The following is a 14,531-nucleotide window of genomic DNA, read 5'->3' on the forward strand; positions in this document are numbered from 1 at the left end:
TTTGCACAGTGAATATTCTTAAGCACTGAGCCACGTTCTCTGCCTGAAGTTGAAAATCCTTATAAACCAAATATGGATAGCAAGGTGGGGGGCCTTCACAAGGCAGGGAACTAGCACCAAGAAACGACACTGTGACATGAATCACTGCTTATGTGTTGGTAGATGACAGATAACCTCTTAGCCTGAGAACCAAGAGTACCTAGGGAGTAATAGACTCTAGTAAACTCAAGACCACGTGACCAAAAGGAGAGCGCTCCTTTGCAGTTCTTATTTGCTGTTTCCACATTTCTGGTATGGCTGGTTCACTGACGATTTTATGAGAAGCTACGCTTCTAAAATTATACACGCAATTCCAATTTTTAACTGCTCGGGATCGGTTAATTCTTTAAACTCTGCAGGCAAAACCGAAAAAACATGTGTCAGCCAGATGCAACCTGTGACTGCTAACTTGTAGGCATTGTTCCGGGCAGAGAGGGCAGAGTTGGGTTCACTGAAGTCCCTGTACCAATAAATAGCAGAAGCAGACTGTGTAGTTGGGGAAAATCCTGACGCAGATAACATAAAGGGCTGGGGAAGTTAGAAGCAACGAAATCTTTAACTGACGTGAGGATAAAAACAAACAAAAAACAATAACAAACATACAACCTCCCACTCTCCACCTCCCACCCACCACCCCTACCCCTGCAGCAGTGATAGGAGCAATTCTGGTGAAGAAGGGGGGCGGGTGTGTCTGGAGGAATTGGGGAAGTGATGCAAAGGGAACCAAGAACCTAAAAGGAGTGACCCCGTGCAGTTTTGTCTTGTAGCCTTGGGAACCCACTGTTTAAATATGAGGAAGGAAATGTGCCTTGTTTGACAACAAGCTGGAGAGGAGGGGTCACTCGATATAGGGAAAAGACTGAATAAGGCATTGACTCCATTGAGGGCAGAGTCTTGAGAGTGGAAGTGAGAAAGAGAGGGTGGGGCTAAGCACCTCTGACTGACAGGTCAAGATGGGGCTCACCCACCTCAGTGACTGACAGGTCGGGGTGGGGCTAATCGGTGAGGGTCTGTGGAGGGGAAGTAAGTGAGCAGAATTCCAGCCCTACAGTCCTTGAAGGGATTTGGGACACCCAAAATGAGGAAGAGTAACGGGAAAATGGGAGCTTGCCTCTCAGAAAGATTTCTTGAGGGTCAACATGCGCAGAACTTCACCTGGTAAGGGGTTGCAACATTAACAAGTCTTCTGGGGAAAGATATTAGTAGAATAATCTCACGAATAAAACCAAACCAAAGGTGTATGCTCTGAGACAGCCAAAGGCTCGGTGGTGTATCTAGGGCGGGAAAGTTAACTACCACAGGAAGTGATCATTAAGCTCGAAACAAGGAAGTGAGTAAGCACAAACGTGTTAAACGGGGAAGAGACAGCTTTGAGCACCAGGAAGAGCGGGTGCAAAAACCTACGGGGAGAAACAAAAAGGGACTGTGTGGCTGGGGCTAGGCTTCCTGCCACCCCTCTCCCTGTCTGCGGCCACCTCTGAGGTTCCTTTGCTGAAGTAAGGTCCTGCTGACTGAGGTGACCCTTCAGGGCACCTCTGAGACAGAATGATCTGTAGTCTTGTTGATCTGCTGGACTGTTTAAAAAAAAAAAAAAAAAAAAAAAAAGCCCATCTGCAAGCTGCATGCAAAGATAGCACATAGAGGCACTCGGGATAGAAAACAGCCCCACAGAACGGCCCCAGGCAGCTCCATCTGTTCTAGAAGCTTCCGCGTTGTTTAAGTTTTCCCCATCATCATCATTTTCATTTCCTGGTTTCATTTTACTTACATCTTTCTTCCTCCCTTTTCTAAACAGATTTAAAAAAAAAAAAAGAAAGAACAATTTTTACTTTTATTTCTTTGTGGTAATCTTCAAATCTCCTCCCTACCCTCATGCTACGGTAAAATAGCATGATTATTTCAGTTGTGATAGTACGTTCCAGAACGCCGGGAAAGCATGACTGGAACAATTCAAGAACTACAGAGCATGTCAAAAACTATTTTTTTTTTTTTTTGGTCAGAACAGCCCATGTCTATCCTACTCCAGCTAGCTCCTCTCACCCGCCCCATCCCCGCCTCTTCATATCTAAACTATTCTAAGTAGCCCCCAAATCGTGGCCCTTTCTGAATCTGCTTCTATCCTTATCTGCTGTCTGTCACTGGGCTCCTGAGCACATCTCTGTGGAATGGCCTCGCTTAGCTTGGCATGGATATTCTTCCAAACTCCCCTTCCATGGCCTGAGACGCCTCCTTTCCCTGTTTATTAGGATCTGGGCCTCCTCACCTTAGCACTTGGGGAATTTCAAAATGCACAGCGCACCTCAGCTGTTTCTATTCCCTTCTCCCATAGCAGGCGCCAGCACCTCCAAGAATCTCTGTTGTTTCCCAAGCACAGATGAATGGGTACCACTTCTAGACCTTAGCCTGTGCTGTTTCTAGATCATTTACTCCTTCCTTGTTGGACCACCGAAATCCCATTCAGATTTCAAACCCAGCTCTGCACTCACCGGGTTGAATGAAAAACTCCTGTGCATGTACATAGGAGCGTGGGCATGCTTAAATACATGTGTGGAGTCCAGAGCTTGCTGTCCAGCCATCTTCCTTAGCTGTTCTTCACCTTAGATTTTGGAGACAGGTTCTATCCCTTGAGCATGGAGCTCATCACCTCTGGCAGGACAGTGGGCTCCATGGATCCTCCCCAACACTCTGATTGCAGAGATATTGAGGCTGACAGCTGGGGTTTGCATGCGTGCTGAGGACTCAAACACAGGTCCTCATGATAGGCCAGCAATGCTTTCCTGACAGTTTCCCAAAGCTTAGTGAACATGTTTATGATGTCTTTTCGTCTACCGTGACATATCTAGCTAGACCAGCCTTCTGTTACGTGCAAATCCCCCTTTTCACACTTCTTTCAGAGCCTTTGCAACACACTAGCCTTTCCTAATTGCCCTTCTTAATACGGCATTACTGTAAATTTTTGACATGCAGTAACATGATGAATGACCCCAAGAGTTTGCAGCAAGATCTGGGATGGTAGAGGAAGTTCCGTTGAACTTAATAAAAACCAAAGTGTTGTTTTTTTACCTTATAGTACAGCAAGGACAAGTTCCCAAGTCACTTCCTGTATATCGAGTACATTTTCAGTGACTGCGTATGACAACACAGTATATGGTTTTCTTCCCATCTGTTTAGATGCTTTCTCTTCGGAGCAACTAGTACTTAAGAATATTTCTTTACTAGAACAGCTTTTGCAACTCCACATTTAAGAGAGAACTTTGTAATGCTGGACTTCTAGATGAAAAGCTGTGTAAATTTTTAATAAATTCTACCAAATCACTTTCTCCCAACAGCCATTACAATTCATTTTTATTTTTTAAAATCCCATTAGTCTGTTGGCTAGAGTCCTCTTGTTACCTAATATTTGCTCTTCTTAGGAGTCTTCCTGCGTCTCCTTCCTAGTATCTCTCGGGGAAGATGAGGTACTGAGCAGGACCCCAACTACCTGTCAAGTCAATTCGTTTGTAGCTGTGAAACAGTATTTAGTAATTATACAGGAGTTGAGTTTATGTACTAATTGCCACTATTATCAGAGGAGCCTGCCTTCTTATTTGTTTCCTTACAATGGTTAGCCTCTCCCATGGTACTTACAAGAGTGTCCAGGTCTGGGGCAGGATTGTGCATGCCCCTGCATGTGAAGTATTTGTCTTCTGTAGCCTTGACCCTGTATTGGGATACTGTGAATACAAGCAAGTAAAGTAATATAACAAGCAAATCGGGGGTTGTTGCTAACATTAGACAAGAGTTATTGTAGGTTCAGTGTATGGAACAACAAGCAAGTCTTCCTGGAGAAAGTTCATGCATGTGTACATTCATGCATTTGTGCATTCTAGGGGGTTGGAACTTATGCAGGAGATGAGCATTGAAGGAAATCAGGTGAATGAAGACATAGGAAAGGGGCATGAAGAGAGCCCAGAGACTCATGGTCAACAATGTGCAAGCACCAGTCTCTTGCCTCTCATTTTAGAAATCATGAATGGAGTGCTTGGCTCAAAATCTTGGTTCTTTGACCTTGTTCCCATAAGTGTAGAAACTGATGCCTCTTACCTCCAGTAGCCTCGCAAAGCTCAGCTGTGAGCCCCTAGCAACAGGGCACTTCCTCCACAGCAGGCTGAATATACAGCCTTGTTTTTAAGCTACACATTTGGGGCTGAGTCCTATGACAATGATTCAGACTCAGGCTTGTAATCAGACAGAGCCCGTTTAAAAGCCCTTCTTCTATTATTTATTATATAACCTGGGGCATGCTGCCCTGTGTCTTTAAACCTCCACTGTCCCACCCGTGAATGAGAATAGCTTCGCCTCTGTTGTAAGGTTGTACAGATATGAGAATAAAACCTAAGGTTACAAATGAACATAGCATAAAGGTGCCCCATCCAGTTCCTGGTATGCAATGGACACGGTGAACAGAAAATTTGATTATTGGCTTTTAGATTCCACAATAAGTTTCAACTGACTATGATGTACCAGGAACTGATCTTAAAGACTCTTGATTTGATCTTATCACTTTATGTATCTGGAAACAGAGGTCAGGTGAGGGACAGTTATATAGTACAAGGAAGTACCAGGACTAGTTTCTCTATGTTCCCTGACCCACAGTCTGTAGACACAGTTGGGATACCTTGACCTCTCCTTAACTGTCATGATTGAAAAATGCCATCCATAGGTTCTGGGATTTGAATGCTTGACTCGCAGTTGGTAGTAGTGTTCGGAGAGGTTTCATAGGTGCAGCCTTGCTGGAGGAAGTAAATCACAGGGGCAGGCATTGAGAGTTCAATCTCTCTGTTCCAAGCTTGTGGTTGAGGTGTGAACTCTCAAGCTTCCTGTTTCTTCATCTTGCTAGCCACTTGCTGCCATGTCTCTCTGCCAGGATGGATTCTTACACCTCTGGAAGGGCCAGCCAAAATAAATTGTCTTTGTCTCATAAGTTGCTTTTTGGTGAAGGTATTTTACAACAGTAACAGAAAAGGAAATGATACATTGACTCGGGACATGATTTCCCTTCTGAGCCTCAGCAGCAGAAGATCCGGGTTTGGAGAAGGACCACTGTGTTTCTTTCCTGAAGAGTCTCCTCTTCCTCTGTTCTTTCCTGCTATCCATTTAATTTCCTGTGGTTTCTTCATCGGCCCTGCTTCCTCCCATGTCTTCCACAACAGATGTGGCTTGATCACCACACAACCCCTTTGCTCCTTTTTTTCAGAGCCAAGAGACTCTGTGTCTCCTTGCCCTATGCCATAGCACCATGCAGTTTACACGTAGGACTTCTTTAGCCCAAATCACATGATGCATCTCTTCTCTGTCGCCTGTTTTCTGAACTCTGTCAATAATGGGCCTTTCTATAGCACTCTGGGTTTACTGTCAGTAATGAATGTAGCACAAACTAGGGTAATCCTGCCCACGTTGGAGATGCTACCTTGTTTGACACTCATAGCATCCCGTGAGGTCGTGAGATAAGAACACTTAGAGATAAGCAAAGTGTGACACAGATTAAGTAACTGGTTCAGGGTTTTTCCACTGACAATTGGAGGAAGCAGTTGGCTCCTGGGTTGCTCCAGCACAGTTCCAAGAATCAGACTCTGCCTGGCTCTTTGCTTCTTTCCCCCCCTTGGCTGCTTTTCTTTTACAAAGCCTTTCCTTTCTCAATACTAGCAAGCGAGTCCTCACCGTGAGGACTTGCAGCTGCCAGCCAATTTGATGCAAAACCTTACCTAATTCACTATAGGTAATATTTGGTGTATAGAAAGTATCCATGCCCAGCTGGATCTGTTTATTTATTCATGTAAAGGACTGCCCTTAAGGAAACAAATAGGATTTCTGAAATAGAATTTGTCCCAGAAAACTCACGATGACAGACGACCACGATGATGATGACAATGACGACGACGACGACGACGATGATGACGACAATAATGAACCTGAAGATGATGGTGAAGAAGATGATAAAGATGATGATGGCAACAATTGATTCCTACTATGATGATGATAAATATTTCTCTTGGAAACACTCCCCTAAGGTCTTTAAATGCATTATTCCATTTAACCATCTAAAACATCTGTGAGCACTGCTATTAACCTGACCCTTCCACCATAAGGAAGCACCAACACACATCCCTCCCTTCTCAACTGCTGAGTAATTCCGACTCTCAATTGTCATTCAGCCTTTGGGGATACATTAAAAAACACTCTCTTTAGGTACCAGAGTACTGTTGACAGTCTTTCTCTTCAACAGAGAGCCTTCAATAGAGAGCTCAGGACTTTGGCAGGCAGCAAAATCAAGCTACATTTCACTACATTGTTTTGTTTACATGGTTACTTTTTATGGCGAGTGATACTAGTTCTCCATATGTGGTTAGGACTGAATATAATTTTTTTAAAAAAAGAAGAACAAAGTGTATTTGAGCTTTAATCTAGGATATTTCTGCTACTCGGAGCAGTGAAATCAGGGTGGCAGGAAGCAGAACGTGAGTGTGGGGTTGTGAACAAGTTGTTTTGTAGGATTCTACAAATGCTACAATTCTACAGTGGCTCTTTACAGCCAGGACTCCATCTCCTCAAAGGCTCTCAAGTAACTTCCGCCCGTGGAAGGAAGTTACATAGAACTGACAGAAAGATCCCTGTTGCATCGATCACGCTTGAGGATACAAGAGAGAAGATGACTTGTTAAGGTTACTCAAAACACCATGGCTTTTCTGGGATTAGATCTAAGGTGTGCTCATCCCCTGCTCTTGCCTGTCTACTCATCCAATGCTCCCCTCCCATCCAGACATCCGTCGCTTACGCATCGTGCATTATTCATCCCCATTCCTGGAGGAGACTCCGGGCATCCCCTCTCCTACTCAGCAAGAAAGTCACTCACAGACCCTTGGGTATCCATCTCACCGTAAATACTTACAACTTCCCTCTTATGTCCTTAGGAGGATACGTCTGTACCAGCTTAGGAGAACTAAAAAGAATATGTAGTCAAATAATTTTCTATGGGGTTTAATTCTCAAGTTGTTGATGTTTAGTCCCTTTGAATGATGATTTTTTTTTCAGGTCAAAGAGTCCTGTATGTGGTGAACTGAATTATCCCCTCCCTCCTGCCTCCTCTCCCTCCCTTGTTATAATTTAATGCCTTCTCCTTTTGTGCAGAGCCCCTGGGACATAGAGGATTTATTAGCGTGTCTCTCATAAAACCCGAGCATAGCAGGAAATTAAATTCATCTGGCGTAAGCACCTGTTTGGAGAGCTTTGCTGGTTGCCCTGCTCTACTTCACAGTTGCCAAGGTGATCACAAAGTGACTGACAGCTCGTTTGAGGATGGTCCCGATATCAAAGTTAACATCGTCAACTAGATGAAGCACTGTGGGGGAGAAATCGGCCATAGTGGTCCAGGGTATCCCAGACCCAGGAGGAGAGACCTCAGAGGGATCCTGTCAAGAACTCAAGACAGAAAAGAGAGAGGTGATTGTTTTGAGTGGCCTCAAGGGGGCAGACTTAAGAGTCATGGGCATAAACGGAAAGAAGACAGATTTTAGTTCAAAATCTGGACAGTGGGAGCGACACTGTGAACAAAGCTGGTGGGGTTTTCCTCACAAGAGTTTGGGGAACGCACTGTGTAAAGAACTAAGACTTTAACTTAGACTAAGACGAAGACTCTTCATCACCAAATCATTGCCACCCCATACAACTAGACAACTCAAATGCTAATAGTAATTATTTTCAGGTTCATTCTTCTTTCTGGAAATTTCGATTCCTTTTCTCAAGGGAATGGTGTTTTGTTTACCCTCAGCGTAACTCGAACAAAAAATAAAGTGCATATGACTCATGTCCAAAGGGTCCTTTCACACATGATATGGTGAGACAAATGTACATTCTATATCTAGCTTTTAATGCAAAAATATGCAACCAAGGGAATAACTATCTCTTTTTGAAGGTAGCATGCTAAGTACTTCATGTGCTCCTAACCTCATTTAACATAAACATAGTGAATCTAGAGATATCATTAAAAGATAGTTCTGTTTAAAAAAAAAAAAAAAAAAAAGAATTCCGCAGATGTTTGCCTGCCCAAGAATCATGAAGATGGAAGAATTCTTGCCTGAGCCAAGACCCAGGAGGAGGTTTCTTAGCTGTCCAACTAGTGGCATGTGGGAATTCTCTAGCAGATCAGAGCCTTGCTCCTGTTCAAACACTCGTTAGATAAACGAGTGGTTTTTATTCCTGTTTGGCAGGCAAGAAATGGCAAATCAGTGTCTTAAGGGATTGACAAAATATGCAGTTAGACACTATCGATCACCATAAAAGAGCTCGATTTTTCTTACATCAGATAAACGCAGCTTAAGTCTCAAGTAATATTACTTAACGCAGTCGGGTCTCGAGATCCATAGCAGCCGTAGCAGACTCACTCGCTGTGAAATGAAACAAATCACAGTTGCTAGGTAGGAAAAGGAATGCAGCCAGGAGGGTAGAGCCAGACTCTCAACTCTCCTAACACCTTGAACAGGACACGCCCCATTTCTTCACATCAGGCTCCTCTCTCTTTTTTTTTTTTTTTCAAACTAAAGGAAATAAATAAAATGTTCTTCTAATCCTTTCCCTATTTTAATTGTGTCTAGACTTAGAATCCTAAAAGAAGGTCAGAGAAAAGATAAAATTATAAAATCCCTACCTCAGGGGAGAAGAGTATGCCCATTTGTCAAAACCGGTGGGGGAATATCACAGGACCCCCTTTTTGACCAATGTTATTTCCTCTCCTTCATTTAGTATGTGTGAGGTTTTTAAAAGATGTCTCCCAAATTGTATAGTTAAAAGTTCGAGGCAACCTAAGTGCATAGCGTATAAAAGATTGTGTTTCTCCTAAAAGGGTTCTGCCCGAGTCTTTTGTTGTTGTTAGGGGAAAATTAAACTTCGTGTTTATTTATTCCATACCTTCACAAACAGGAAGTAGGTTTCAAGTGTTTTAGTTCCACAATTCTGAGTCGATGTGTATTTAAAGAAAGGTTCTTGCATAAGACAAAGTCTCTTCCTAAAATGTACCAGACCAGGGCCCGTTTCGGAAAACACAAATATGAAGCGGGTGTGCTTTGAAAACTATGTGAACAGAAGAGATCTTCGAATAATATTTGTCAGATTTGTGGGAAATATTTTTGAGGCACTTGTCACCAAAAAAAAAGTGTACGTCACTGAAGGAGGTGGAAGGGTTGGTGTAGGTTCCGTTTCTAAGCCCCATTTCTGAAGTAAACATTGCACCTACTTTTTTTTCACAAAGTGCTTTTTACCATTTTGTTAGAGGAAACAAGTAATGTGCTCTAAATGAGTAAGTAAACTGCCCAAAGTTCACTGACAAACTAGCATTTACCTGATATTTGGCTATGTAACAGCACTTATGGTTTCTATAGAATTTGATTCTCACTCATCACAATGAAAGTGGCACTCTCCCTCTCAGTCTGTCTCCCTCTCCCCCCCTACTCTTCCCTCCCCCCCCACACAAACCTGAAGCACACCCCCCATAGAGATGGAGAGAATTGGATCCCTTCTTTGTGGTTTGACTAAGGAAATTGATTGTAAACGTTCCAAGGTGAGCCTGGAACCCAGGTGCTCCAAGTCCAGTCGTAGGCTTCTTCTGGACCCTCCCCTTTTCTACATGGAATAACACAGCACAGCACCTTAGAAAAGTTGCAAGAAAACGGATCTTAGAATCAAGCAGAGTTAGGTTTAGATGCATATTCTGGTGTTGCCTGGCCAATGTCCACAGGCAAGCTCTTAGATACCTTGAGCCCCGTTGGAGAATCAAGCTAAAAGCATCCCCATGGGATTGTGGGAAGGATTAAATGCAATAATGCACAAAAGGCACATAGCAGAATGTGCCCTAAATGTCAGCCATTGTTACGTTATTATGTAATCTACAAAGTATGTTTGCTTATTCCGTGTGAAAGACTTTCAGTCTATCAAACCCAATACATGTGAAATCAAACCTTGAAAATTAATTTTTTCCCAACAGTCAAGTCATTTGCCAGCTGCAAAGGTTTGTATTTCATGAAGTCTTAGTCTTGGTCTGATTTTTGTTAATGGGAAGGAACAACTATCATTTTCTTTCTGTAGCTGTAAAATGGACTCCAGAAAACACATTTTAATATAATTAATTATATACGATTGTGGGTTGTTTTTTTTTTTAAGACAGAAATAGTCCAGTTGTAGCAGGTTCACATGACACAGCCTAAAAGATTAGCAAATTATCTAGCCAACACATACAATTGATACAACTAATATTTTTATAGTTACAATGGAGTTACTAAAGAAATTGTTTGAAAAGAAAATTATGCAGACTAAAGAGACGGCTCAGTGGTTAAGAGCGTTGGCTGTTCTTCCAGAGGACCAGGGTTCAATTCCCAGCAACCACAAAGGCAGCTTATGAGCTGATACCATCTGTATATTCAGTCCTAGAGAATCTGATGCTTTCTCCTGACCCCCAAAACAGGCACAAACATGGTGCACAGGCAAACGTAGAGATAAGACTCCCATGCACATAACATAAAAAATGTAATTTAATTTTTTAAATTGTAAAAAAAGAAAATTATTGAACTTGCATTTTTATTTTCAATGCATCCCCAGATATCCACCATATAGCAAGAAAATGATGTCACACTCCCAAGAATTAAGAACAACACCTCCCCAACTCTCCCCAAATGTGTATACTTTGATTCCTAAAGAAATGCAAAGGGTGAAGTTACTGCCTTGGTGCGGTGCCTGCAAGTTCTCAAGGAGAGAGGATGCCAAAAAAATATTTTTGTTTTGTTTTGCTTTTTTCCACAAAGTGAGCTGAGAAACTCTGTAGCTGTTGGAGTCACCTCCTGTGCTCTTGCCAAATAACTGAAAGGGAATGTACTGGGTGTCTACGAATGGGGTGTCACTCATGAGTGCTAGAGGAGGGTGGTACCTGGATGTGGACACCGGTGTCTAAGTGGTCCAGACTCCATGTCTCCGCGGGAGCGCTTGTGTGCGTTTCTTTCCCGCGTGCTTCTGGGTGTTCCTGGGTTTGTTTATAGCCACCTCTCTGTGTTGGACCAGGAGACAGCTGTGGTCTCCAGCGTGAGCGGGCGCGGGTGTGTCTCGGTGTCTGTGGCTGTGGTTCAGCATAAGTCTGAGCACGTCTCGGTCGGCAGGGTGCGTTTGTGCCTGTGTGTGCCTGTCCTGGTGAGCTTGCTTTTTCAGTTCCTAAAAGAAAATGCTCCCTGCGGCAGCCAGACCTACACGGACAGGTAGCACCTCCAGACAGCGCCTGGTTGGCGGATCACACAGCAGCCCCAGATTTCTCTCTCTGGTGCCCCACCTGGGGTAGCTGGAAGGGAGTGGTGGCCTGGCCTCCGGGGAGCAGCTGAGCCCCGCCCGGGCCAACCCCAGGAGGAGGCGGGCTAGGCGAGGAGGGTTGGCCCTTGGTGCCTCGCCCCTCCGGGCATGCGGCTGTGCTATTGGCCCAAAGTTGCTGCACGTCACTAGGCAATTCCCCTAAAGTCTGGTGCACATAACGGGCAGGGCGCACTGCAAGGCTGCTTCTCCCGCCTTCAGGCTGCAACTGGCAGGCACCGTGAGCCCCAAGCACCCACGAGCTGAGTGTGCAGGACGCGCCCCCCGCAAGCCACCTACGGCCGCTGAATGAAGCTTCCAGGAGTCCGCCCCCGGCCGGCTGCGCCCCGTCGGAGGTGCACCCGCTGAGAGCGCCTGGGCACCGAAAGCCCGTGCGCTCACCTGCCAGCCTGCCAGCCATGGGGCCACACGGGAACGACAGCGACTTCTTTCCCAACGGAAGCCGAGCGCCAGAGATCACTCAGGAACGGAACGAAGCGTGGGTGGTGGGCATGGCCATCGTCATGTCGGTTATTGTCCTGGCCATCGTGTTTGGCAACGTGCTGGTCATCACAGCCATTGCCAAGTTCGAGCGACTACAAACCGTCACCAACTACTTCATAACCTCCTTGGCGTGTGCTGATCTAGTCATGGGCCTAGCGGTGGTGCCGTTTGGGGCCAGTCACATTCTTATGAAAATGTGGAATTTTGGCAACTTCTGGTGCGAGTTCTGGACTTCCATTGATGTGTTGTGCGTCACAGCCAGCATCGAAACCCTGTGCGTGATTGCCGTGGATCGCTATGTTGCTATCACGTCGCCCTTCAAGTACCAGAGCCTGCTGACCAAGAATAAGGCCCGAGTGGTCATCCTGATGGTATGGATTGTATCTGGCCTTACCTCCTTTTTGCCTATCCAGATGCACTGGTACCGTGCCACCCACAAGGAAGCCATCACCTGTTATACCAAGGAGACTTGCTGTGACTTCTTCACGAACCAGGCCTATGCCATCGCTTCCTCGATCGTGTCTTTCTATGTCCCCCTGGTGGTGATGGTGTTTGTCTATTCTAGGGTCTTCCAGGTGGCCAAAAGGCAGCTGCAGAAGATAGACAAATCTGAGGGAAGATTCCACGCCCAAAACCTCAGCCAGGTGGAGCAGGATGTGCGGAGCGGGCACGGACTCCGAAGGTCCTCCAAGTTCTGCTTGAAAGAGCACAAAGCCCTCAAGACTTTAGGCATCATCATGGGCACATTCACCCTCTGCTGGCTGCCCTTCTTTATTGTCAATATTGTGCATGTCATCCGGGAGAACCTCATCCCTAAGGAAGTTTACATCCTCCTTAACTGGTTGGGCTATGTCAACTCTGCTTTCAATCCACTTATCTACTGTCGGAGTCCAGATTTCAGGATTGCCTTTCAGGAGCTTCTGTGCCTTCGCAGGGCTTCTTCGAAAACCTATGGGAACGGCTACTCCAGCCACAGCAACGGCAGGACAGACTATACAGCGGAGCCGAGCTCATGTCAGCTCGGGCAGGACAAAGAACATGAACTTCTGTGTGAGGACCCCCCAGGCCTGGAAGGCTTTGTGAACTGTCAAGGTACTGTGCCTAGCCTTAGCATTGACTCCCAAGGAAGGAACTGTAGTACAAACGACTCGCCACTGTAGTGCAGGCTTTCTGTTCGATACGACCCCTCCCTAACAGGACACTAGACTATTTAACTTGAGAGTAATAACTTTAGAATAAAATTGTATAGAGATTTGCAGAAGGGGCACATCCTTCTGCCTTTTTTTAATTTTATTTTTTTAAGCTGCAAATGAGAGAGAGAGAGAGAGAGAGAGAGAGAGAGAGAGAGAGAGAGAGAGAGACTGTATTTGAGTGCTTGCTTATTGTTTTCTTGTATAGTTCAGTTCCTCTTTGTATGGAACTTAAAATTTCTGTCTGAAGTGTGTTGGTCCTGTCTGTTGGATGATGTTTCCATGTATCTACCTCACTGGTCAAGTATTAAGGATAATACATATTGCTGCTGGAAATTCGTATCTAAAGGAGAGAGTTTTCTTCCTGTTCTCTTGGACTTGAAATATCCTGTGTCTTGGACCTTTCTGCTGTGAATATGGACTCTCTCTCTCTCACTCCACTTATTTGATCAAATGGAGTGCTATAGGCAGGGATTTGAGGGACAACATCAGTTGTTTTTCTGAGCAAAGTCTAAAGTTTACAGTAAATAAATTGTTTGACCATGACTTCACTGCACCTGTTTCTCCAAAACCTCTTGACTCTGGAGTGTCCTTGTCTCTCTCACTGGAAACCACAGGTAACTATGTGTCATAACTGCTGAGTGGCTTAATGTATAAGGGTAGCAGAATGGCATGCACCGATTGCCTAGCCCTTCCGTGTGTCTTTGGATCTCTGGATGCAAACCTGTGCCTTTCCTAACTTCACTTGTGCCCCAAATCAGTCCCACCTGTTCCCAGCATAACCCAGTGTGTCCAACAGTTGCTATTCTGTGCTGTCACCTCAGAAACCCTGACTCACAGAGACAAAGTTATGGGCATATGTTTTGTCCCACATGCTCCTGACACCCACCTTCCAGCCCCTACTTGTTTAATAACTGTGTGTATTTATATCACTGCCGTCTCTTACAGTAGTGCCCTTTGTACTGGGTTAGGGCTTGGTGCGTTCAGGATGAGGAAGATGTTCTGTGTGAAAGCTGTCTAAGCATCTAGGAATTCCAAGGGAAATCAAAGGCCTTGGTCAGAGAGAGCAAAGCTTTAAAACATAGCTGGGGGATGCTTCGTGCCCTGGACATGAGTTCAGCCTCTCCTTGCTCCCTTCTGCTGTCCCGTGTCTGTCATTCCCATGTGTTATATGACGTTTAGCAGCAGCCCTGTACCCAGTAAATTCCAGTAGCATCCCCTCAAGTTTACAAATAATAGCCCCAAATAACCTCAGCCATGACCTGTTACCCCTAAGGGTAAAATAATTCTTTAGTAGAAAGCCTGGTATAGACTTTGCAAACCTAAATCAGCTGTTTCATGCCATTCACTACACGGGCTCTATTTATGACACCTAGGAGAGGGGTTTTCCCCAGTTCCCTCCATTGTGACGGCCCTCAGCCCCTCCTCCTTCTTCATCAT

At 44.9% G+C, this 14,531-nt stretch overlaps 1 protein-coding gene across 1 annotated transcript; it reads left to right on the top strand.

Annotated features, from left to right (window-relative positions):
- Nucleotides 1–11,587: 11,587 nt before the first annotated feature.
- Nucleotides 11,588–13,637, top strand: Adrb2 (adrenoceptor beta 2). Its single transcript, XM_034517625.2, has one exon. The coding sequence runs from the start codon at nt 11,817–11,819 to the stop codon at nt 13,059–13,061; it is 1,245 nt and encodes a 414-aa protein (XP_034373516.1). The 5' UTR covers nt 11,588–11,816; the 3' UTR covers nt 13,062–13,637.
- The last annotated feature ends 894 nt before the right edge of the window (nt 13,638–14,531 follow it).

This window comes from Arvicanthis niloticus, chromosome 14, assembly GCF_011762505.2.
Source record: "Arvicanthis niloticus isolate mArvNil1 chromosome 14, mArvNil1.pat.X, whole genome shotgun sequence".
Taxonomy (NCBI): Eukaryota; Metazoa; Chordata; class Mammalia; order Rodentia; family Muridae; genus Arvicanthis; species Arvicanthis niloticus.

What these genes read in the sequence shown, in the direction of transcription:
- Adrb2 (XM_034517625.2), top strand. Translation starts at nt 11,817, where the DNA reads ATGGGGCCACACGGGAACGACAGCGACTTCTTTCCCAACGGAAGCCGA.